Source organism: Brachycentrus maculatus, unplaced genomic scaffold (genome assembly GCF_059751285.1).
Source record: "Brachycentrus maculatus isolate JH-2025_06_01 unplaced genomic scaffold, ASM5975128v1 h1tg000569l, whole genome shotgun sequence".
In the NCBI taxonomy this organism is placed as follows: Eukaryota; Metazoa; Arthropoda; class Insecta; order Trichoptera; family Brachycentridae; genus Brachycentrus; species Brachycentrus maculatus.
In genome coordinates, this window is record NW_028281310.1 from 25807 (window position 1) to 52645 (window position 26839).

General features: G+C 36.7%; 1 protein-coding gene across 2 annotated transcripts; it reads right to left on the bottom strand.

Annotated features, from left to right (window-relative positions):
* Positions 1–1978: 1978 nt before the first annotated feature.
* On the bottom strand, positions 1979–20138 carry LOC148301367 (uncharacterized). 2 transcript variants are annotated; one of them, XM_088273378.1, is made up of 12 exons: positions 19893–19986; positions 19451–19556; positions 16261–16359; positions 13523–13621; positions 10111–10209; positions 9106–9180; positions 7177–7335; positions 5174–5287; positions 3707–3835; positions 2552–2653; positions 2274–2375; positions 1979–2141 (listed from the first exon to the last, which is right to left on the bottom strand). In XM_088273378.1, the coding sequence occupies exons 2-11, from the start codon at positions 19554–19556 to the stop codon at positions 2281–2283; spliced, it is 1077 nt and encodes a 358-aa protein (XP_088129504.1). In that variant the 5' UTR covers positions 19893–19986; the 3' UTR covers positions 1979–2141; positions 2274–2280. The 2 variants fall into 2 exon arrangements, with proteins under 2 accessions (XP_088129504.1, XP_088129505.1); XM_088273379.1 differs by lacking the exons at positions 10111–10209; positions 16261–16359 and having other exon boundaries at positions 19893–20138.
* Positions 20139–26839: the final 6701 nt, after the last annotated feature.

Sequence of the window (26839 nt, forward strand, 5' to 3'; positions counted from 1 at the left end):
TAAGCAGAAACTCTTTTATTAGTATGTGAGATCCGAATCCTGGATTATATTCACACACATGAGAAACGCCAGAAAATACCATTTTCATTTTTATTATTAAGCTTATAATTTTACATCACACCAATAGATGTCTCTAGTGAAGTTCTAGTGATTCATGAACAAGGTTTCTAAATTGGTTCATATATATAGAACTTCCAAGAATTTGAGTAGTGTGGTTGTCAATAATGGGTAGAATCGGTGAATGTTACACGTGAGTAAAGTGATCACTTAAACCAGCCTATGACAGTCGTCAGCCCCGTAAATGCCCAGACTTCCATATTCTTCTTTATCTTTGATGAGATGTCAAAAAATAATATGAAAATAACTCCTGTAATTGGAGATAATCCAGATTTTGTGAACAAGTATTTGGACACACTCAAAATGTTGTAATATTAGTTTGTTTAGCGAGTTAATTCAGTGAGTCATCATACACCTTTACAAATTTATACAATTAATTTAAAGATATTAACAAATTATTTGCTGGAAGAGGTGTGAAAGGAAGCTCGGGTAGCCGCCATTCAACGGGCACCCAAAGAACATGTGATCTAGATCCTCCTCTTCAAGACGGCATTCACACATGGCAGCATCCCGGACACGTATTCTAAACATGTGAGCACTGCAACAGCAGTGGCTTAGTCGCATTCTGCATATAGATTATAAAAATCTTAAATTTATTTTTTTTATTTATATTTATTGGCAAAGCACTCAATTTTGGGTGATACTTGCCATACTAGTGATTTTACTTAAACAATTTTTTTTTTATTGTTTTTTTTTGGGGTCACACGCTTTTGCCATACTTTTTTATATGTTCAATGATCGCACCGTTAACATTTTTGGAGTTGATTGACAATAGGTGTTGGACATTCAGCGGGAAGGACAAACCCTCCGACCGAATGTCCTGAATGAACTCGAGGTTAGAGAGTAAGGGGCAGTTGAAAAATATGTGGTCAGCAGTCTCATCCTCCTCTCCACACGCGCACAACGAACAAGTTAGAATGTTAATCTTTTTGAGGTATCAAGTACTGTGTGTCCGATCCTCAGCCTGCACAGAAGGGACACATTCAGCTTGGGAATCTTGATTTTGCGGAACCAAGGGGATTTGGGTATCACGGGTTGGATTGACTTATAATAGGATCCAGTGGATGTTATAGAGAATATTTTATTCCATTCCTCGCTTGCACCAGCTTTGGGCTTACTAAGGTAGTCAGGAAAAATAATAAAAAAATCTTAATCAAACAGTCAAGAAATCTGTATAAAATCTGTATAGATCAATAACCCAAAATATAAAAAAAAAAATTGTACACATTTTTATCAATTTTAGAAATCAAATATTTTTCTATTTTTAGTTTGTAGCATGGATCATTGTAGGTGTTTTGATAGTAATAATCCTTTCAACGTTTCAGTACTTATTATCAAATTATTACGGGGCTCGGGTATCGGTAATAATAACTCGTAATTAGGATCGGTTTAGTTTACACAAGAGTGTGTAGTCTCCCCTGCATCAATCCTATAAGGCTATTTTCTGGGCATTTCAAAAACATGCATAACTGAAAATTGACGATTTTTGATTTATGACGTTCTTGAGGGGAGTGAGCGATATGGGCACCTTGCTTGCACGCTTGGCTGCATTGAGTGTATACATATTTGCCCTGAGTGATAATCGGTAACTATGTGGGCACCTTATATGCTTGCTTGAGTGTGTACATATATGCTCGAGTGTCAATATACGTGAGGTAACCATTTGGGCACTTTGAATTCACGCGTCGCTCCAATAAGTGTATACAAATATGCCCCGAGTTTTTATACGGTAACAGTATGGGCACCTTGCATGCACGCTTAGTGTGTACAGATATGCCCCGAGTGTAGCTAGCTATGGCGGAGAGTACTAGTGATTATGTGGTTCATTATTTTATTCCGTCAAGTTATAAAAGACATACAGTAATTTGATATCTGCTTTATTACTGTGAAATACAGCTGGATGTAGTCGGATGCTATCATAGCAATCCGGACAAAATAAATCGGGATCCAGTAGAACTGACTCGGGCTAATGTTGCGGTGGTAGGTGGTGCGGTGCGAGAAGAACGAGGGAACTGCTCATTTTGCTGAAAACAGACAAATATTGGCGTTTCACGAAAATATAGTCAAATATCACATGCTATATGCGTATTCCAATACTCACACTGAATATCCATACAGAAGTTTCACTGTAAATAGATGAGTGTAAAGTTACGAACCTAATTTTTACTTCTCTGATTTCAAATCCGCTCCTGCGTCTATCAGGACCTTCATCACATCCAGGTGACCCCCTTGGACCGCATAAACCAGGGCTGTGCGACCTGTAACCGAGGCATACATCAGTGCAGTCAGATGTGTAAGCTGAGGATACACCAGGCACTCGGACCTGCATCCGGGGATGTGTAACAGTGCACTCACACTAGTAGCCGAAGACATACAACACTGCAGTCGGAGCTATAACCGAGGACATACATCAGTTAATAAAAGTATAGCTTACCCTTTGAATCAACTTGGTCAACTGGAGCCCCCGCTGCCAATAATATGTTGACTGCATCCAAGTTTCCCTCTTTGGCAGCTACCATCAGTGGAGAAATACCTGCTAAAGAGAATAAACATATAAAACCTTCTTCATCTGCTTCTAGTATTAGATCTTAAGATGCAATTTTTCAGGAACGTGACTCCTCCTGAGACGTTGGCGCCCAGCTATCCTTCCATCTCTTTGATAGTCTTCCGGGAAGGGGGTGATCCGGTGGTATCTCGCTATCCGCAACGCATGGGATCCGTGATTGATCCAACCTTTTGACATGGTCTCTCCATATGTTATTCTTTCTCTACTCCATCGCACGACACGTTCGGTCTCACAGGTCCGCCTAATATCTTCGTTTGGAATTCTCTCAGTCGAGGGTTCTCCGTGTGATAGCCCTTTATATCACTTTGGCTAGAGATTTTACTATTTATTTCATCATACAAAGTTTCACATAAAAAATTACAACATACTAAGTTTTCCCGTGGCGAGGGCATATTTTACAATTTTTTTTTTAATAAAATGTAATGTGAGAAAATTGTGCATACAATCAAATGCGCCATGTCCGAATGATGCGATCTATTTCTATCTGCCCACTTCCGTTATCAACTTATGAATAGTGCTTTTATAAGTTTAGTGACTTTAGAGATAATGGAAGCAGGTTGTGTAACTTTAGTGCATAATAATCAATGTTCTTTCGACTAAAAGAGGTATACGAGTAGGTATGTTACATTTTGTTTAGTGTGTTACTGCGTTATGGATCTTTTAGTTCTATGTACATTATGTATAATATACTACAGGGCTCACATTTACACTGGCTGGTTCCAGTGATAGCGGCGTGACATTGTCAATTCTATCTATGATAAATAAATGACTTCCGATGGATTTTATCATTTTTAATCCTCTTCCGTAGCGCGTCTTGGCTACGGCATTGGAGGTTTCGGGTTCGATTCCCGAAGGGACACAATAAATTAGAGTAACGTTTCACTCAATATCCCTAATACTGAAGCGCAGGGCTGATCACCTTTCCTTCTTGTGATTAACGATCCATATAACAGTGCATAAGTTTGGTGAAGCGTGTTATTCTCTCTGCCTACCCCTGCGGAGAAGCAGTTGATGGTTGTTTACCTTTACCTCCCCCTTTTCCTGTCGCCCTATTAGGAGCAGTTGGGACAGAATGGCGGCTGCTCGTTGTCGGGGCCTGTTTCTTAGTTTTATCCTTCTTCGGAGGCGCCTTGTGCTGTCCATATGCTCCACCTGGGGAGATTAACAGATTTATTGAAGTAAGTAACTTGTTACAGTAAAACCTCAAGGCGTAGGTAAATGTTCCCACTTGTCACTATTCAGTACCACATCAGATTCTAGGAAAGTCTACTATTGCCCGTATTCGGCAATCCCGTTAATATTTGACCTTGTAACGCAAAGTGGACCGATCCTCACCCCCTGAATCCCTCCTGCATCAGGTTTGAATCAACCCATCCGCCTACTTGCCGCCAAACGTTGGCAGTAGGTATGTTTTACATTTGCAAATCAGCCGCAGTTTAAGCCGCGCCCCCATCCTTGGTAGTTCATATTATAAAGATACTTTCGTGTGATATCTACTAATCAGTAAAGAAAGCTTTTTGTAATACATTATTTTTTATAATTTAAATACAAATTTACTGACGATACTTGACCAAAGATGTCCCTGTAAGGATAGAATTATCTTTTTGAGTGAAATATCAACTAAAATCAGTTAGAAATCAAAACTTTACTTACCAGGTGTAAATTTTTATTGTGTTATTTTATATTTATTGGTATAACAGTAAAAGTTATAATTTTATAAGTTATTTTATTTTTATAACTCGGTTGTATTTGAACGCCGGCGCCGTCGACGCCTCAAGAACGCGAGCGTTGTGATTGGTCGGCCTGTTTTGTTCCACAAACATCTGTTTAGTGCGCGTTACCTGTTTCTGCATTTAAAGAATATTTCTATGTTTGCTCTCGTTTTATCAGGTGCAAAATATGTATTAGCGCCCCATTGTTTGACAAACCATATCACCTCCCCTCCGGGCGGGGCAACTTTCTTACTTGCGGGATACATTCAATTAGTGTCTTTGTATTCATGTTTTGAAAAAACTGATATGCGAATAGGTTAACAATTACCTGGTAAGCTATAATCAATTCTCAACAATACTCGAAATACAATTCTCAACGACGATATCTTATATTTCGATTGGAATATCTCTATATTTCTTGCACTTTTTCAATGCTTTAATTCGTCACATATGTCATTTTGACAGTCGGTTTTGTTAATAACTAAAATAATTTATGATCATATAACTGTTTTTCATTTCTGACCAACATAAGATAAAAAAATAAACTGTTTTATTTGTACTGGGTTTGGTCACAATCGTTTCAAGTCAAAAACGTTTCTGCATTCAATTAGGTTTTGAGAGGATGCTCTCCTGAAACTAGGAGTTTTTATGTTAAATCCAGTTATACTTTAAACTGAGATGATCAAATCACACAATCCGATGTAGAGTATGATATTTGTCCATCATGTTTGTAAAAGTGATGATTTAGTTTCTCGCACTTAACAACAAGACTCAGTACCCGTGTCTTGGCGGTGTTGCTGCAGGGTTTCCAGGGACGGGGCGGGGCCGGCTCGGGCAGTCAGGGCGTCCTCCAGCTCTTTAACTTTCTGCTCCAACTCGGCCGTCTTGCGTTCTGAGGATCAAATAGTAAGTCACGTGTCATCTCTCGTCTCAAGGTTGGAAAGCTGTCTTCGTGTATGTTGACTTATCCTCCCTACTGTCTGTCACCTTGCCGTGGTAGGGGGGCTTGTCGCCGCTTTGGTGGCTTCTAAGAACAGACCCCAATCTAAGGTGTCAAACAATCCGTGCCGATAGATGCGTGACTAACGGGGAGGTACCGGCGACCTCAGGGTGATTTTATCCTTACATGCGGGGCTCTGTAGGGGCGGACCACTTTCCCTAGCTTCTCGTGGGACCAAAATGAATAAAGAAATCATCAAAAAAACTAAAGAATTGGCTCTGGAGGATGCATCCAGTACCTCCCCAGAGAAGGAAGCAATGAACACGGAGGATACACATGGTACCTCCGCGTCCATAGTTACAGGGGACCTTCAGTCACCTGTCCACTCGCTGCAACCGGAAGATAAGAGGCTCACCAGGCCCTATCTATCGGGAGCTGCAAAATGACGACTCAGCAGACTTGTTGCGGAGAGCAGGAGGCGAGAAGAGGCACTGACTCTCTGCAAAAAGCCTGTTGTGTCCGCTTCGGTGAATCCACCTAAGGAGAAGAGGGCCTGCAAAAGGCCCAGCTGGAACGGGGATCCAGAGACTTGCATGTCTTCTCACAACGGGTGCCATGTCCACTACACCCACAAACGCCCTGGAGGCGATGTTAAGCCTGAGCCCCTTACATATACACGTGCAAATGGAGGCATGGCATTGCTACGGACGAGTGTGGGTGGCAAGAGAGACTGGCGATCCAGTGTAATTAAAGGATTACACTTTGATCTACACAAAATTCCCATCATGGATATGCCATTAGATACCAAGAATATGACTTACAGCTTTGTCAAACACTTTACAACTGACATACTCGAAAGGAAGACATGGCGAGAGAATGATCCCTACACCTTTCGAAGTGGAGACATCGTATGGTATACGGATGGATCGAAAAAAGATGGTCGGGCAGGCTCTGGAATCTTTGGCGTCCACCACAGACAGAAAAAATCAACTTGTCTGGGAGAATACGCCACTGTTTTTCAGGCTGAAATGAGCGCAATCATGGAGTGCGCCCACATGAACCTATACCGATCATACTAAAACAAAAAGATCTACAACCTCTCGGGCAGCCAGGCGGCGCTTAAGGCCCTAGGCTCCATTGAAATAAGATCTAAACTAACCCATGAATGCATAGAGGCTCTAAACCGCCTGGGCGAGAGAAATGCGGTAAGGCTGGTTTGGGTGCCCGGGTATTGTGGTGTCAAGGGCAACGAGGCTGCCGATAAACTTGCAAGAACTGGTGCTGAGAGGCCACCAATGGGCCCTGAACCCATATGCGGACTGACACTCAGCACTATCAAGTTTAATCTAAAAAACTGGGCCATGGACAAGAGCCAAGAAATCTGGTCCAACAGCTCAGGGGTGAAACGAGCAAAGGAACTGATCACAGGATACTCACGGAAATTCACCACAGAAGCTCTAAAGCTTAGCAAAAAAACAAATAAGATCCTAATCAGGACCTTGACAGGACACTGCAGACTGAGGAAACATATGACAAAAATCTCACTTCATGACTCCCCAGTATGCAGATTTTGTATGCAATCCACATTCTTTACAATTGTGACGCACTCCTTCACAAACGAAGTCACATCCTTGGAGGACTTCTACTGTACTCCGAGAACGTGAAGCTCCTTCCACCAAGATAGGTCGTGAGTTACATGACTCATGTAGGTCTTGGCAGTGAGCTGAAATACAGAGGGAAGTCAGAATAGACATAATATGGTCGCAGTGACATGAGAGATGCAAGATCCCTTGACCCCCAAAAAAAATGTTAACTTATTTATGAGGATTGAGAATCAGTACCCGTGTCTTGGCGGTGTTGCTGGAGGGTTTTGGCGTGTTCAGCTTGCACCCTTTCCAGGGACAGAGCAGAGCTGCTGAGGGTGGCTAGGGCAGTCAGGGCATCCTCCAGCTCCTTAACTTTCTGCTCCAATGGTGCAGTGTGTTGCAACACCTCCCGTTCTGAGGAACAAATAGTAAGTCGGTATAGTGGGATCGCCAACCAAGCCAGACGTCCGCAGTTTGGAGAGAAGTCTGTTCGTAAGGAAGAGAAGATGGAAATGAAAAATATGGAACATACGTTGGATCGAAGCTCAAACTCTGGACATTTTTATGTCTCAACTTTCTTCATTTATTTCAACGGGTCAGAAGAAGAAGAAGAATAGCACTAGATTTCCCATTCTTATAGAACTTGTTTACACATTCCTTTGGAACTAAATTACATATTCCTTTAGAAGTAGATTTCACAGTCTTATACAACTAGATTTTACATTCCTAAAAAACTATACTCCGCCTCCGTAGTGTAATGGTCAGCACGCTTAGCTACCGTTCTGGAGGTCCCGGGTTTGATTACCAGTTGAAAATTATTTGTAAGTGATTTTTTCATTCTTATATTTATTGAATATTACCCTGGAGGTACCTGCATATGGTGCCTACCCCTGCGAAGAAGCAGTTGATGGTTGTTTACCTTTACCTCTCCCTTTTCCTGCGGCCCTATTAGGAGCAGTTGGGACAGAATGGCGGCTGCTCGTTGTCGGGGCCTGTTTCTTAGTTTTATCCTTCTTCGAAGGCGCTTTGTGCTGTCCATATGCTCCACCTAGGGAGATTAACAGATTTATTGAAATAAGTAACTTGTTACAGTAAAACCTCAAGGCGTAGGTAAATGTTCCCACTTGTCACTAGTCAGTACCACATCAGATTCTAGGAAAGTCTACTATTGCCCGTATTCGGCAATCCCGTTAACATTTGACCTTGTAACGCAAAGTGGACCGATCCTCACCCTCTGAATCCCTCCTGCATCAGGTTTAAATTAACCCATCCACCTACTTGCCGCCAAACGTTGGCAGTAGGTATGTTTTACATTTGCAAATCAGCCGCAGTGATGATCAAATCACACAATCCGATGTAGAGTATGATATTTGTCCATCATGTTTGTAAAAGTGATGATTTAGTTTCTCGCACTTAACAAGAAGACTCAGTACCCGTGTCTTGGCGGTGTTGCTGCAGGGTTTCCAGGGACGGGGCGGGGCCGGCTCGGGTAGTCAGGGGGTCCTCCAGCTCCTTAACTTTCTGCTCCAACTCGGTCGTCTTGCGTTCTGAGGATCAAATAGTAAGTCACATGTCATCTCTCGTCTCCAGGTTGGAAAGCTGTCTTCGTGTATGTTGACTTATCCTCCCAACTACACTCCGCCTCCGTAGTGTAATGGTCAACACGCTTAGCTACCGTTCTGGAGGTCCCGGGTTTGATTACCAGTTAAAAATTTTATGTAAGTGATTTTTTCATTCTTATATTTATTAAATATTACCCTGGAGGTATCTGAAGCGAAGGGCTAATCACTTTTCCTTCATGTGTAAACACTGATCAATATAACACTGCGTATTTATGATGCTGTGCCCTATGCACCGTTGGGTTGGCAGAAGAAGAATAATAGCACTAGATTACACATGCCTATAGATCTTGATTACACATTTTTTGCACGATACAACATCAGGTATATCCATAACACGTTCAGTCCAGCAGATATTAGGAAGAGTCCTCTACTTATTTCCTGTAAAACATCGCCTCATTTTCGGGAACGGTTCTTACTTTTTTTATGTTTTATTTTGTAGCGCGCACACATATTAAATGTATTAGACTAGATTCAAGTAGGTACCTATTTTGGGTATACTTAAGGGAATGTGTATAGTTAGCAGGAAATGCTTAACTGAATACATTTACTGGCTTATACTTACTGCCTATTTCCAACTCCAGACAAGCTACTACTTCCTTGAAACCAGAACTTCTTGCCAGGTCGAGTGGTGTTTTACCTAAAAACATTGAAAATTATAAGATAGTTTCACAAGAGCGGAGCTTGTACATTAAGCCTGGATACCCTCGGCATCTTGGTGCGGAATGAAGGTAGAAAGACAGAAATGACTTGTTCACTGGCAGACATGGAATCGTGTAAGTACATACATAACATAATGGGTAATATGAACAATGTGCCATTTTGAACCAGCGCTAAGCGGAAACTGGATTTTTATATTGAATTTATTATACTCGTGTACCAATGTTCCCATCCGTGAATGTTTTTACTATATTCACACCTATCCGCTACGCAACGAAGCAAATATGACGAAAGAAATCACAAGTCTACGACGTGTTTTTTGTGTGTGAAGTTGAAGGTACCTACTGAAACGCAAAAAGGGCACCCCGTAGTCAATGCGTTAATAAAAGTTTTCCTTGATGCCAGTTGTGAACTCATATGTCTGCTACACGAGGTCGGTGTATATATATGCGCGGGAGTTACAAAAATTTGAGTTAATATACACCAACTTAAATTGGACTACAAAGCACTTTTAAAAATATTTCCATTGTGATTCAATCGTCTTCTATCTCTCTTTCAAAATTTTCATTTTCATTTAAATCTACGCACGACCTGATGATGATATGATTATACCGAAACCGGTAGTAACGAGTGACATTCGTTTGAAAATGACATAACAAGGCTAAATAATTGTCACAAAATAACTTTTTTATGTGTTTTTCAACTCTAAAATGCAACTAAGTAGGCTCAAATAATCAGTGGTTGGTTTAGCATTTACTATATAAAAGGTCTTTATGCGCCGCTTGCAAATAAATGTAAATTTCCGTTTCTGCTAGTTAGTGATGATTCATGTAACCTATATACCATGGTGTCCTGTATGTACATTGCGTGTGTTGGGCATATTACTACTGCTACTACTAGTTACACTTACCTGCATTAGTTTGCAGACCTACTGAGGCCCCCTCCTGCAGGAGTGCCCGTACTACCGGGAGGTGGCCCTCCCATACTGCACGGTGTAGTGCAGTCCACCCTGTAACGGAGGATGTACTGTATATACAGGGTGTACGGCCAGCGCGAGGCCATGTAGCAGGACCCCAATACCTATCCCAGTAACCTCAGTAAATTTATTTTACCGTTCTTTCCTCACTCATTCGTTCCACATGTCCAAACCATCTCAACACGCCTTTCTTAATTTTATCGATAATGCTTGTCTCAGCTTTGCATTCCTTCCTCATTTCACTATTCGAACATCTATCTTTTGTCGCACATTATTCTGAGAGATCGCATTTCGAGTGCATTCGTCTACTTTCATCCTTCTTTTGCCAACTCCATGTTTCACTTCCATACATTAGGGTCGGAACCAGGACTCAGGACAATTCATAAATTATATTTATCAATTGTTTTTTTTCGTCTATTTTATAACGTTTTGTAAAAAATGGATCTGAATTATAATATACTAATAAGATTTTCATTCTGCATAAGTTCTCTACCCGTCAGTAAGAATGTTTGTTAATTTCAAATTGAAACCCTGCTGGAATAAAAATTGTACTTTCTGTATACTGTTCAATGACTGAGATATACGGTGGAACATTTGTAGGAAAACGTTTAAAGAACACGCAATGAACACATTTATCATTACATAAAATTATAAAATACAACCTAATTTTGTTCAAATATAATTGAAATGTCCACAAAGTACACCTCCGCAGTGTAGTGGTCAGCGCGTTTGGCTACCCTGCTGGAGGACCCGGGTTCGATTCCCAAGGGGCACACTGGTCGTTTGGACCGATTTAGGAGGAAATACATATTTTTTCAACATCGTTAATAAAATCATATAAAAATCTCTATTATTAAAAACATATCAATGTATAAAATGTGAATGTCAAAATTGATAATGATGTTATTGGTGATTTTTGGCAACGTTACAAAGCGAAGCAAAAGTGATTTACCAAATTTTTCTTTGGCATTGTTATTTAAAAGGTCAAAGTGTTCGGATCTGTATAATTATTTCTAGTCATAAAAGTATTTTTTTTCTAAATGGAATTTGTTGTTGAAGGTATGTTCAATGATAAACTTAGATTTTTGTTTTATAAATGTTAATAAATTGTTTTAAAATCGACCTAACAAGAAGGAGTATATTTTATTTAATTTTCTTTTTTTGGATCACATTCATTTAGAGATTAGAAAAAAGTTCATCAAAGTTATGTGCGGATACTTCTCGGACACCGAGACCCACCGAACGATTAGAAAATGTAATATTTCTTCGGTTACTTCCAGGTAGCGTGTAGTAATAACTGGCAATGAGTTATTTTTAATGATAAACCCGAACAATATGTCAAGATTTTCCCCTAGGAAATGTAATAAACAACTACTGACTTACATTCTTAGCAAGTTAGGATATAACGAATGTGATTGCAAGGCCATGTAATCCTGCATCATTGGAGTTCGGATTATCGACTTTTACATATTGCATATCGCTTAGAAATAAATGGCAAGCACGAGGTAAAGAAGGTAAAGATAATTAAGCCAGGAGAAAACAAACGATAACTTCGAGGTTATATTCTGAAATGGGTCTAGTAGTAGATGTTCCAAAACAAGGTGGAGGGAACAGTAACGATGGAAATACTGCTAGACGTTTTTTTAACGACCCTGAAAAGTTTGCTGATATACCGGGATTGACGTAAATTTGATGAAAAGATTTGGAGTTGTTTTAAGTGCACTCTTAAGTGGGTTTCACATAAATACCAGTGAATTTGACAAATATGCCCATGAAACAGCAAAACTCTTTGTGGAACTGTATAAATGGTACAACATTTTACTCTCATTAATTTTGTCATTACTTCCTCACCTTTCATTCTTATTCCTGGTAAATCTATTATTTTATATCATGTCCTTTTTTTTAAATCTCTGAAGGTTTTTTAATAGTTTTATAACTTGAATGTCGAATTGTTTTATTGACTTTTTTAACGTAACGTTTTTGTTAATGTAATGTAATGTTTATTATCGTTAATGTTACTATTGTTTAATACATCATTTTTATTTGTAAAGCTGTACAATTCCCGAACAAATAAAATAAAATAAAATAAAAACACGCCAGCATGGTAGTATGGTAATTGATAAATTAATTTTACCTATCGCTCAACTGTCGGAAGACGTGCAAGAGTTACGACAAAAGGATTTGAAAAGACTTCGGGAATTTATACTCGAAAAACTTCCCGTGTACATACCAATACCGATTTATTAAATAGATTGTTGGTTTTATCTGACCCTGTAATATCGAGTATGCGAAAACTGCAATGGAAAAATAGTGGTCTGCTTTCAAAAGGCGTACTTAGTTTATTAAAAGTACGAGAAACAGTTCAAATTAACACATCTTTTCTCGAAGAAGGCGATTTAGAATGTGAAATATAAACGGAATTTTCGTATAATTAATGTTTATATAAGTGCACTGTTTCCATTGTTTATGAAAAACGTGTTTTTTAAGTTTCTGCTTAAAAAACTGTCTCTGTTTAAAAAAGAATACTTAGTAAAATGTATAAAGTAAGTGATAAAGATATTCTTAGTCACATGGGTATTTTGTAATATGTTAAAATATATATACTAAAGGTAAGTAACAAATGAATGTCGATTTTGTACAAAATTGTTATTTTCGCTAAAACAACTATTTTATTTTAAGTTAATTTCCTATGTTTATAGCTGTAAAAATTAATTGTATTACACTTTTTGTGTTCAATTTATATTATCAATTATACTTTGATGTATTAATACATTTATAAAAAAATATATAGAAGGAGAAAATATTTATTTCCTCCTAAAATGCTCGAAACGACCAGTGTGAGGGGGTTTCAAATAAATATTGGTGATTTTCACTCTCGTATTTATTTGAGTAAATAAAAATCAAATTAAATTGGACTACAAAGCACTTTTAAAAATATTCACATTGTGATTCAATTGTCTTATTAATCTTTTTAATTTTTTTAATTTTCGTTCAAATATCAGACCGTAAAAAATTCATTTGAATCTACATACGATCCGATGATGATATGATTATTCCGAAACCGGTAGTAACAAGTGACATTCGTTTGACACAACAAGGCGAAAAGATTGTCACAAAATGACTTTTTTATGTGTATCAACTGTAAAATGCAATTTAGTAGACTGAAATAATCAGTGGTTGGTTTAGCATTTACTATATAAAAGGTCTTTATTCACCGTTTGCAAATAAATGTATATTTCCGTTTCTGCTAGTTAGTGATGATTCATGTAACCTATATACCATGGTGTCCTGTATGTACATTGCGTGTGTTGGGCATATTACTACTGCTACTACTAGTTACACTTACCATGAATAGTTTGCAGATCTACTGCAGCCCCCGCCTGCAGGAGTGCCCGTACTACCGGGAGGTGGCCCTCGTATGCTGCATGGTGTAGTGCAGTCCACCCTGTAACGGAGGATGTACTGTATATACAGGGTGTACGGCCAGCGCGAGGCCATGTAGCAGGACCCCAATACCTATCCCAGTAACCTCCCCAGTATGTTATAGTCACCAATAGTTTACATTTATTTATTTATTTCTTGGATAATTTATATTGCGCCGTTTTCGTACGAATTCACTGGAAGGGCATAACTTAATACTTATTATTCACATCATTTCATAAATAGTCATTTTATCATTTCATCATTTCACATATATCCATCAATTAGTTTTTTTTCGTCTTTTTCTTAACGTTTTGAAAAAATGGATGTGAATTATAATATAATAAAAAGATTTTCATCCTGTATAAGTTCTCTACCTCGTCGCACAGTGGGGTATATTAGCGATCTGGGCGGACAATATCATTTTTCGTTCTAAATCGATTCCAAATATGCTTTTTGACTAATTTATTGTATAATATGGAGTAAAAAAGACTCATCAGTAAAAAAAATATTTTTTATAAATGAAAATCGTACAAAAAATAATAAAAAAAAATATCAGTCGGAGAAAGGTGGGCATCGTTCCTCGTCCGGACACAGTCCTTCTTCCTCATCTGACGATTCTTCATTGCTATTTCTATTGAGTTCAGCTGGGAACAACGTGGCTATGGTCTCTGTTAAAAAAGGTTTGTACCAATCTCATTCCTGTTATGACGCCTCTCGCGAAAATTTTCGAGCAAAATTTTGCCTGTATACGCGAAAACGTTTGTTCCGTGTATCAGCAGCTTCTTCTAATAGTTGGCCAATTGGAAGCAACACTTTTTCTATAACTTCCGATCCGTGCATTAATATTTTGTGCATCGTAGGAGTCATTGGATTCCAAGGATATAGTTTTAATGTAAAGATCTGCCGTACTCTTCGCAGACACAGAAAACTTTTAAGTTTCAATTTTATGTCCGCTTGACAATGTTTCTAATATAACTTTCAGACGATATATCAAATTCGCATCAATTGAAGTAATTTTTTATGCTAGCTCATAATCTTTGGTGGTCGTCCTGATCGATTCATTACCTCAGGAATTGTAAAAGTTCCGTCAAGCCAATTTTCATTTTTTATCAAGAAAGTTTCCTCCTTTCTGAGTGCATTAGTCCATCTTTATTTCATTTCAGACTTGAAATGCGTAAAATCGTGTTTTATTTTCTTTGCATACTCGTCAGGCAAATTATTTGATTTTAATAGGTACTTTTTCAAACATTCTAATTTTTCATTAATTTTACTAGGATTTTGTTGCTGCATGATAATAAATAACTGTTTTCTAGTCATTAATCTAACATCCACTGGTCCTAAAATAAAAATGTAACAATTTAAAGACAAAAAACAGTGCGTAGTTCAGTTTTCATTATTATGCTGACTCATCTGAAAAGAGCGATTTCTTTAAAAAGAGCAAAAATCCGCAATCCAATTTTCAATTAACATAAAGAAAGAGGGCTTAGCTATTTACCACATTTAAAATTTTAGCCGGGAAAAATTCGGAAGCACAACTAAATATCCTGTATTTGAAAAAACAATTAAGGAAAAATCCATTTTAAGGCACTTATTTAAATTAGTTTTATTAAAGTAAATATGTTAGCTATTGCAACTTAATTCTATGAAAAATAGACACTCGTACCTGTTCTATCACAATCCATTATTAAATTGTATACGCGTGATACAAAAAATATCACTGAAAAGCATGCTTACTAAACGAAGAGCGAAAGAGAAACATTTAAACTCACAATAACAACAACTTTACGACTGACCATTAGACACGTGAGATGAGCGTGGGGGGATAACAATTATTGTGTGTCATCAACAAAATACTCTTTTTCATATTTCTATATTTTTTATACACCTGCGACAATGTTTTTAAAAGTGACTTTTGGCCGCCCAGATCGCTAATATACCCCACTGTGCGTCGGTAAAAATGTTTGTAAATTTCGAAACGGAAAACGTGAAGTGAAAAAACACGCAAAGAACACATTTATTATAACGTAATTTTTTTAAATATAACCTAATTTTGTTTAAATGTAATTGAAAAGTTAGTAAAGAACACCTCCGTAGTGCGGTGGTCAGCGCGTTTGGCTACCCTGCTGGAGGACCCGGGTTCGATTCCCAAGGGGAGGGGGTTTAAAATAAATATTGGTGATTTTCACTCTCATATTTATTTGAGTAAATAAAAAGCAAATTAAATTGGACTACAAAGCACTTTTAAAAATATTCACATTGTGATTCAATTGTCTTATCAATCTTTTTAAAAATTTTAATTTTCGTTCAAATATCAGACCGTAAAAATTTCATTTGAATCTACATACGATCTGATGATGATATGATTATTCCGAAACCGGTAGTAACGAATGACATTCGTTTGACATAACAAGGTGAAACGATTGTCACTTATGACTTTTTTATGTGTTTATCAACTGTAAAATGCAACTTATCAGACTCAAATAATCAGTGGTTGGTTTAGCATTTACTATATAAAAGGTCTTTATGCGCCGTTTTGCAAATAAATGTATATTTCCGTTTCTGCTAGTTAGTGATGATTCATGTAACCTATATACCATGGTGTCCTGTATGTACATTGCGTTTGTTGGGCATATTACTACTGCTACTACTAGTTACACTTACCGATCTTAGTTTGCAGATCTACTGCAGCCCCTGCCTGCAGGAGTGCCCGTACTACCGGGAGGTGGCCCCACAGTGCTGCATGGTGTAGTGCAGTCCACCCTGTAACGGAGGATGTACTGTATATACAGGGTGTACGGCCAGCGCGAGGCCATGTAGCAGGACCCCAATTATTTATTTCTTGGATAATTTATATAGCGCCGTTTCCGTACGAATTCACTGGAAGGGCATAACTTAATACTTTTTATTCACATCATTTCATAAAATATATCCATCAATTAGTTTTTTTTTTCGTCTGAATTATAATATAATAATAAGATTTTCATTCTGCATAAGTTCTCTATCCGTCAGCAAGAATGTTTGTTAATTTCGAAACGGAAAACGTGATGTGAAAAAACACGCAAAGAACACATTTATCAAAACATAATTTTTTAAAATATAACCTAATTTTGTTTAAATGTAATTGAAAAGTTAGTAAAGAACACCTTCGTAGTGTAGTGGTCAGCGCGTTTGACTACCCTGCTGGTGGTCCCGGGTTCGATTCCCAGGGAGGTCAAACGTTTTTATGTACTCGTATATGCTGATACGTATGAAGAGGTTAAGAGGCAAAGAACATTTGCAAAAACAGAATGGCGTTCTATTCTCTCTGCCTATACCCGAGGCGAAACGGCTTGATAGTTTGTTAGTCAATATTTCTCTTTTTATTTTCAGATCCCTAAAATCACCTTGCTAGTGTCCTTAGTGTGATATATTATACAATTCATCGTTTCATGGTACTTCTTCTTCTTCTGCGTCTCATTCCTCGTTACTGAGGGTTTTGACTATTGTGGAAGGAATGACGCTTCTCCAGTTATCCCCTGACTGCGCTGCACGTTAGCGCTCTAACCACCGAGGTGCCTGCTGCTGCCTTAACTTGATCGATGTATCGTGTGGGCGATCTTCCTCTCCCTCTCTTCCCCTCCAGGCTACCGATCAAAACCAGTCGTTCCAGGCTATCCTCATTGCCACGCGCAAAGTGCCCAAAGAACTGAGGAATCCGTCGTGTACAGATATTGGCCAGATTCGAGTCATCCAAATGTAGTTCATCATCATACATGGATGGAATAAATACTATGAAGAATCCAATTCCAAAATCACATTCAGTTTAAAACAATGGATAATATTTTATAAAATTTAAACTCCCACATGCTTTTTTTGGTGGTTTGAATACTTTTCCCGTATTGTTATGTAATTGTTTTAATACAGTGACCTCCGCGAGGATGTAATGAAGGTATTTTGTAAGTTTCATTCATTTCTTATGCTTAATATAGCAATATATTAAGTAAAACATACAAACAAACAAACAGACGGGACATTTTACATATATATAGATTGCTTTTTTATTTAGCAGGCCACATACCATGGCCGTGTGGGAAGCATGGCTTTTTCAAATTCAATCCACACATTTGTAGCGATTGTCCCTGTGTTTTTTTGTCGATGCGAATGCAAGTCCAATATTTTTAGGTTTGGGTGGCATTTTACGATTTGATTACGACTTTGCGATAACTTATTTGCCAAAACTGAAATTAGTTGCGATGCCATGAAGCGGAGTGGTTGTTTAATTTTAAAACTGTTAACCAACTCAGTACTGGATTCTTAGCAGATTTATAAAATTCTTATTCGATTATAAGGATTCTTCTACTCAGTACTGGATTTATTTTTTACTTTAAAATAGCGTCAGATCGAATTGTGGAATGGTTTTAATGATAAGGGATGGTTAAACGATGCATAAGTAACGTATAAACAAACAAACATACATTCGTTTAGAGATATATATACATATATATATATATATATATATATATATATATATATATATATATATATATATATATATATATATATATATATATATATATATATATATATATATATATATATATATATATATATATATATATATATATATATATATATATATATATATATATATATATATATATATATATATATATATATATATATATATATATATGTATATATATATTTATATATATATTCTATTCTTCTCTATTCTTCTTATACTCTTATACTCTATTCTTCTTATCCCCACCCGATGGTGCATAGGGCACTGCATTGTAATAACGCATGAAGGCAAGGTGATTAGCCTCGCGCAGTCCAGGGTGATCTATATATAAATATATATATATATATATATATATATATATATATATATATATATATATATATATATATATATGTTTATATATATATATATATATATGTATATATATATATATATATATATATATATATATATATATATATATATATATATATATAAATATATATATATATATATACATATATATATATATATATATATATATATATATATATATATATATATATATACATATATATATATATATATATAGATCACCCTGGACTGCGCGAGGCTAATCACCTTGCCTTCATGCGTTATTACAATGCAGTGCCCTATGCACCATCGGGTGGGGATAAGAAGAATAGAGTACACAGTAGTGTACCTGTATTGCTACTCGAGTAGTGTGAAACAAGGTCATATAGTAGTTGATGGGTATATGCACCAATATTGGAATATGACACTTTCCTCATAGAGCTAGGTGGCCCTAAGAGGCAACAAGTGGCGGTAGAGCTGGTTGGAGCCTAGAAATGGGGGAAACACGCTCGCTTACTACAAACTTCCTGTAAAATGAATGTTGGAAATGCGAGCCTTACACGAAGCGAGGCCGACGGTATTCACTATTCTAGCCATCGGAGCGGGGACCTGGAGCGCGGTAACCAAACGCGCTAACCACTGCGCAACGGAGACGGAATATTGAAGAAGCTATTAGCGGCAAGTACCTGCCCTCCCAATACCACTGTCCGAGGCACGCAAGTTAGGAACGGCAAATATATATCATCCGGGAATGTCGAGGAACCAAACTAGCTTGCCTTAACAGAGCGAACCATCTATTTATCTTGAAGGTACATGGAAGTCTGGGTATTCTGGGTCCGGCTTTCCACTTGAAATTGGCCGGCTTTAGTGGTTCTGCCCATTATTGAATCTATTCTCAAAGGTAGAATATATACAGTAATATTCTCCCACTTGTATATCATATCGCTTTACTAACATTACCTATTATAGCTGCATTCCTCGGTTAACTTGTTCAATAATCTTGGAAAATCTTACCATAACTAATTGTCCAGTTTACGTTTATTTTATGTTGTTTAAGGAGAGTGTTGACCTTCGCCACATCTCCCTTTTTCGCTGCGTCCAGTAAATCTTGTCTGGACATCTGTAGAAATAATATCATTAAATTATAATATTATACAGCCATTCTATCATCAGGTTCAACAAACATTAGTAATAAAATACAAATAGAGAAAACTATTCTCCCAAATAAATCCATTTATAAAAAAAAACTAGGTCCTAAAATGGATGTGAATTTATTGAGAAACTTTAAAGAGATGACTCCGAAACATTTAAATTAACTTTAATTTTCCCTTAATTTCAGTAATTCGTTAAAGAAATCATGTTTCGTCTGAATTCAGAATCAAACTCTTCGGATGTTCTCCTACAATAGGTACAAATAAGTATTGTAATAGGTAGCACAGGAAGAATATTGACTTACCGTTTTGTGGATGTGGTCTTGGTGGTCTTGGTGGTCCTGGTGGTCTTAGTGGTCCTACTATGAGCGAATAACGCTCAAAGTGGTGTTTTATACTCGACGCGTTATCTCGGAGAGTGCTATCTCCCTGACAAAGTCAGGGCCGGACGTCGCTCCGCACCGCATCCAGCATTACAGAGAGTCAGCTGTATAGTCTTAATATTTTACAATACTTCCTCCGCCTAGTTCCGTCTCTAAAACTTGCCGATCAGTTTGAAGTTTGTTTTCGAGGGATGGAAATCCATCGTCGTGAAAAATAAATGGTTAGCAGGTGCAAAAAGGTGTGGCAGATGATGTTTCTTTAAATGTGATTTATATTTATTTGACAATTAAAATAATATTTTACATGCTCAAAAGAACATTTATAGTAATCCCGTTGAATAATTGGAATCGCTGATATTGAGACGGTGTTGGAGAAAGAAAAAAATGAGAATACCAAAGAAAGGAGTAAGAATCAAGAATGGCGTAAAATATACTATAGATGCTATATGTACTGAAATAAATAAAACAACTGGTTTAGAATGAAGATTAATATAAACCTTCGTAAAATTTGTAAGTATGAACAGAGTAGATTCCTCGACGTTTTAATATATTGATAATTAAAATGAATAAACAGTGCTCTTTAAGCGAACAAGTACGACTTTCATTGCTAAGCAATCATCTTATGAGTACAAAAAGTGAAATATTAACGCATCATCGTATAACACCCTCACCTCATCTGGTGACTCCGAATCGTTGCACTTTATTAGTAAAAATGATAATTAAATATTATTTTTTGTGAACAAGTATTTGGACACACTCAAAATGTTGTGAATAATTAAATATTTTATCAACACTACAGGTAGCCAGTTACATTGGGTGTAGGCAGTATAAAGCAGACTTCATTTCGGGCTTAGTAGTCCATATCGGCTCCACGCGTATTTCATTATGCGCTCGCGTTTTGTGTTTCTCCGCTGATAATCGGTTCGGTGTAACTGCGACTTGGAAATGATTTCAATTACGACAGTTTTATCTCACGCATAGGGAGAATGTAGAAAGGCGTTATTTGTGAAATTAATATTTTTTACGTGACTGGTGTTCTGTAACTTGACCTTCAGAAATTCTCTCCTTTGTTGGGAGAGCTCAGATACAGCAAAGGTATAACAGGAGGGAATGTATCGTCCCTAAATAAATGGGTCGGAGTTATCGGGTCAACTCTTTTTACATAATTATTGGTACATGCTCAGGCCGCGGGGGTTGGGAGTCTACTACTAAACCCAAATATTACGTCACAGTTTGTGGTCCAGGCGATCATTCCCGATATTAACATTCTGGGAAACGTTTCCTTCCAAAAAGAAGGTTTACTTACATCAGCGTCAACTTAATAACCTTTCCCGTACTGATCATCCAAAATTATACGTGATCCGAAGCGGGGTACCAAAAGACCTCGATTCATATTTGTATGAAAATCGTAGTACGCAGCTCGCAACTCGCCGCCAGCTGAGTCACATATTATATACGGGAAGGGGATAGACAATGATCGGGGAGGTACAGGGATTCTGCAAGGAGCGCAGGAATGGTGAAGGGCATTGTAGAAAATCAGGAATAAAGTGTGCGCTGCGGTTCTGGAATTGGTGCAGACGGTCGGTAAGGCATTGCGCGTTTGTCCAGATAGCGTCTTATCACTTTACAGCAGTATAATTTGAAGGATTATGATAAACTTGTTTTTTTAAAGGTTTAATAAATTAATGCGAAAATAAGATAGTGAATAAGAATTTGATACTAATCTTGGAAAAGAAAAGTAATCAATCAATAGGCACTTGACGTCATTATTGCATTATCTTTTTATAAATAATAAATTTTTACAACATCAAGGCTGTTCAAATACTTGTTCACAAATAGGTTTTCGACAAAAATGTATAAAATAACTCCAAAGCGGAGATAATCTAGATTTGTGAAAAACTATTTTGACACACTCAATATGTTACGAATAAAATAACTGGTCAAATTATAAGCTAAAAATGGATAGGGCAGTTTCCAGCGTTTCTCGGGTAAGTAAATATAGTCCAGGATTCGGACCTCACATACAAATAAAAATGTTTCTGCTCAATAAAAAGCTTCTCTCGTCTCACGGTAGATGTTTCCAATAAAATTTAAGTTAATTAAAAAAAAAATCAAACAGTTTGCTTTGAAATCAATCAATATAATTAAAAGTTCCAAGAATTTGGTATTGTGGTTGTGAATCATGGGTAGAATGGGTGAATGTTACACGCGTGTAAAGTGATCACTTAACCGATGCCATGACGGTCGTAAGCCTCGTAAATACCCAGAGTCTCATATTCTTCTCCATCTTTGTTGTAAAAATTCAAATAGAAAGAATCTTTACTTTATTAAAAAGCTTTCCCAATTTCCGTCATAGATGGCTGTTGTAAACTCACACGTACTGTGTCACGAGTTTCATCGAAATATCTAGAAGATCCAACAATTGAGAAGCTGGGCAGTCTATAATGGGAAGAACTGGTGAATGTAACACGCGTGTAAAGTGATCATTTAACATTACTATGACGGTCGTAAGCCCTGTAAATGCCCAGGCTTCCATACTCTTCTTCGTCTGTGTTGAGATGTCAAAAATGTAATATATTTTTATGTCGGACGAAACACGATGTATTTTTAAAATTTTAACCCCTTGGCTACCTGGACTGTTGGGGTCACCATGTTAGAAATAATAAAATAAGCTTAAATAATTCAAAAGTTAAATGTATCGGATTATTTATTCTCACCTGTGCCATTATTTCATGTTCGTCTCTCGGAGTTTGGTTAGCTTAATGTATGCGCCGCTATACAGAATCACTAACAAGTAAATGCTACTAACAAGCACTGCACAAACAACTCCGACATAATTGATGGCATTCGGTGTTGAAAGATATAGAGTAGGGGTGCGAGTAGTAAACAAATAATTTGTATCTTTATTGTATGAGTTCCGCAATATACGCTTCATACTTGTATCAATTTATTACATATTGTTACACGTAAACATGTATCCCTGACTCGTAAACATGTTCAGAATGAAGAATGCCGCAGCTTTACACAACTTACTTTTCGCGGGCGGAAACAAAATCGGTTTAATGTGCTTTGATTTTCTCGTTTCTCTGTATTTTTGTAATATTACAACTTATTGCAATACATACACGATGATTCCATTCTAAATATCGCTGTATAACTTATTGAAAAAAAAGATAATATGGCAACATACTACTGTCCAAAATGTATCTGATACTTTCATAAATCAAGAAAACCGAATGGAGTAAACTGAATACAGCAATTTCTATGACAGCCCGTTGCAGCAGCCATCTTTAATCGTTGTTATTACAAAGTATAAGTGAATGGACAGGAAACTGCAAAAGGGAGGTGAAATCCAATTATTCTTTTCCTTAGGCATCCCTAGATGCGTATCACCATCACTTCTTCAATTTATTTTATTTTCTCTTACCAAGACAGAACACTTTCCATTCCTCGCCATAACACATCATTCTTTATTAATTCCTTCTCTGTCCAAGCGGCCAGACTATATTATATATTATATCGAATGAATTACCTCTCCGCGTTAACAAATGCACCTTCTCTTATTACTTTTAAGGAACGTCCGAGACATTACTATCTATCATTAGAATCCTGACTGCCCATCAAACCTCCTCCCTCTACCTTCTTCCCTAAGCTCCCATTTTCCTTTGCCTTCCTTATTATCATCAATTTGTAATTTATGTTTTATAAATGTTCAAGTACTATCTGCCCTCTGATTGCAAACAGCTATATATGGTATCAAACGTTTTGACCAATATCACTAGTCTGTTTTTGGTTGGTTGGAAGATATTTCTTTTTAGCAATAAGCCCGCCAATGTACTTATTTATTTTCAGTTCACAAAGTTTGAGTAAATGAATGGCGTAGTGTTGTATTTATATTTGAAATCAAACACTTGTATTAATTACCTTAATTGAGTATTGTTGCATTACACACGACTAGTTCAAAAAACTACAGGAGTTTTCATCAACAGATGGTTACAAAAACTAACGAGAAGAAAAATATTCAGTTATACATATAGGGTGGGCGGGGTTATAACTAGAAGGGGCCTGACTCGGTTAAATGGGAACATAGACAATAATGGTGATGTATTTTGGAAAAGCATATTATTCATTATCGTTAGTTTTTGACTCCAAAAGTCTTGGTAGGCAAAGGGTAATACGCGCTCTTATCGTGACGTTATCAGTTGACATCAGGTGATGGGGCAGCCATTTTTAAACGGAATTTGCTCTAGTCCTACGTGTTGATTTGTCCAAACGATATTTCCTAATCTGGTTCCATTATAAAAAAATCTCGGGTCGTTAAATGATAAATGTGTTATCAATGCTCAAACAGCGAATTTAATAAAGGTGGCGCAAAATTAATCACCCTATCTGAAGATGTCAATCATATTTGACTTTTGTAAAAAAGACAGTTGCAGAATTTAAACGAATCTAATATAGCGCAAAATTATTCATCCGATTTCGTTTTTGAATAACTTTTTTCTCAAATAAATAAACAAAGTTGAATAGTGAAAATCATTATATGGATCCTTACAATTTTTTCTGTCAAGTAAAAAATATGATATCCGTCAAATAGCTGCCACCAGTGTTTATATTTTTTTTTGTACAGTGGTCACTTTCGATATTCTTTATCTACGTTGAGATGTCAAAAAATTATATAAGAAATAATGAATATTATTTTTCACACCCATTGCAGCATTGCTTGCACAGAAGGTGCCCTTATGGATACTATATGTGCACAAATGGGATATTAATACACACATATTGAAGCTATGCCTGCATAAAAGGTGCCCATATGGAAACCTTATTTACACTAGTGGGTTATCAAAATACATCTATTACAGCTATGCATGCACACAGGGTGCCCATATCGCTCACTCTTTTCAACAACGTCATTTGTAAAAATCTTCGATTTTCAGTTGTGCATGTTTTCTGAATGCCCAGAAAATGTACTATATCCCAGCAAAGGCGGCATATTTTAAACTTAATATTTACCCGCTTAGAATTAGAAAATGTTGTTTTTGCATTTTGAAGAAAAGGTATTGTTTAATTATTTTTTGAATACGCAAAATATTTTTCAAATGGAGAAAAAACATTCAGGTAAATTCCTAAAAAGATCTGTTGAATAGTAAAAAGTTCAAAGAGTGCCTTGATATTTATTTTTAATACATTTTATTATATTTTTAAACTTTGATAAAGATCTCCTGAAAAATTATGTTTTTTTTATATATTTGAAGTTGTTGAAAGGAGTGAGCGATATGGATGTCGTATGCATACTAATGAGTTATCCGAAAACACGCACAGAGTCTTCGAGATAGATTGAGAAATGCCAAGATCAGGGAAATATGCGAGATCGAAGATGTCGTTAGGTGGGGAAGGCAACGAAGAAGACAATGGTATGCGCATGTGAGGAGAATGGAACCATCCAGACTCCCCCACATCGCATTGTACGGCCAACCCCATGGTAGACGACTCCCGGGCAGACCACCAAAGAGATGGGCCGATAGCTGGGTATCGACGTAGCAGGAGGCTAATCCCTCTTAAAAACAGGCCGTAAGGCCTAAAATAAGAAGAAGAAGAAGAAGAAGAAGACTCACAGCATCTATGGGTGCATACAAGGCCTAAAGATGATACCAGGGATCTTTTTAACGGACCTTAATAAAAACATGGTTGACTTTATCGGCTCCATATGTATTTTATTATGCCCTCGTGTATTTTAATGAGCGACTTTTCTGACAAAAATTAGTTTGTTGGTGTGAGTCGTTTCAAACATGATTGAAAGTTTATTTATTAAATGTTCAAATCAAACACCTATTTTTTAATTTATACTAAAATGTAATTTATTGTTAAAAAACACAATAAAATTATTTTTGTCACAATTCGCTCTCTCCTTTCAAGAGCGTCACAAATCAAAAATCGTCAATTTTCAGTAGTGCATGTTTTCGGAATGCCCAGAAAATGTACTTTATCCCAGCAAAGGCGGCATATTTTAAACTTAATATATACCTGCTACAGGGCAGAAATGTTGTTTTTGCATTTTGAAGAAAAGGTATTTTTTAATTATTTTTTTAAATATACTACATATTTCTCAATTGGAGAAAAAAGCTCCAGGTTTTACCCAAAAAGATCTGTTGCACAGTAAAAAGTTCAATAACTGGCTTGATATTTATTTTTAATACATTGTGTTATATTTTTAAACTTTAAAAACGTTCTCCTGAAAAATCAAGTTTTTTTTATTTATGACGTTCTTGAAAGGAAAGAGCGAATTGTTTCGCCATTTTTAACAAGGCAAAACAATTGTAACAAAAATTATTTTCATTTGTTTTTTCATAATAAAATACAATTGAGTAGACTCAAAAGTTCAGTGTTAGATTTAAACATTTATATATAAATTAAAATGGATTTCTACAAATTAAACGCCAAATCAATATTGTATTTGTAATCTCATACGTTGAGAGAATGTCAAAAAGTGATCACATAAATGTATTTTACACGAGTGTTGTACGGCACGCTAAATGTTACCGTACAACACTACATATTCCTTACAGCTCTACAGTCGCGTGCCATATTAATAGACCCAACAAACAAATAACAATACAGCTACAATTCTTTTGCTATCATTACCAATCGTGTGATTTTTTAAATGTTTTTTAGTAAAATTATTAATCGGAGATATATTGCGCATTCAATTAAATAAATTTTAACATTCTAAGAATTTTATTATGTAGACAAAAAAAATAAAAGCAATGCAAGACGTAAAATCAGTATTTTGTTTGACCTCCTTTTGCGGCGATAAGGGATGCTATCCTGCGTGGCATGCTTTCTGTGCATTTTTTTACCACCATCTAAAG

Coding starts and splice junctions, on each gene's coding strand:
- LOC148301367 (XM_088273378.1), bottom strand. CDS start 19,556: ATGTCCAGACAAGATTTACTGGACGCAGCGAAAAAGGGAGATGTGGCG. Junction 10,210..13,522: donor AGATCTGCAAACTATTCATG/GTAAGTGTAACT, acceptor CCTCCGTTACAG/GGTGGACTGCACTACACCGT. Junction 2,376..2,551: donor TGACCAAGTTGATTCAAAGG/GTAAGCTATACT, acceptor CCTCGGTTACAG/GTCGCACAGCCCTGGTTTAT.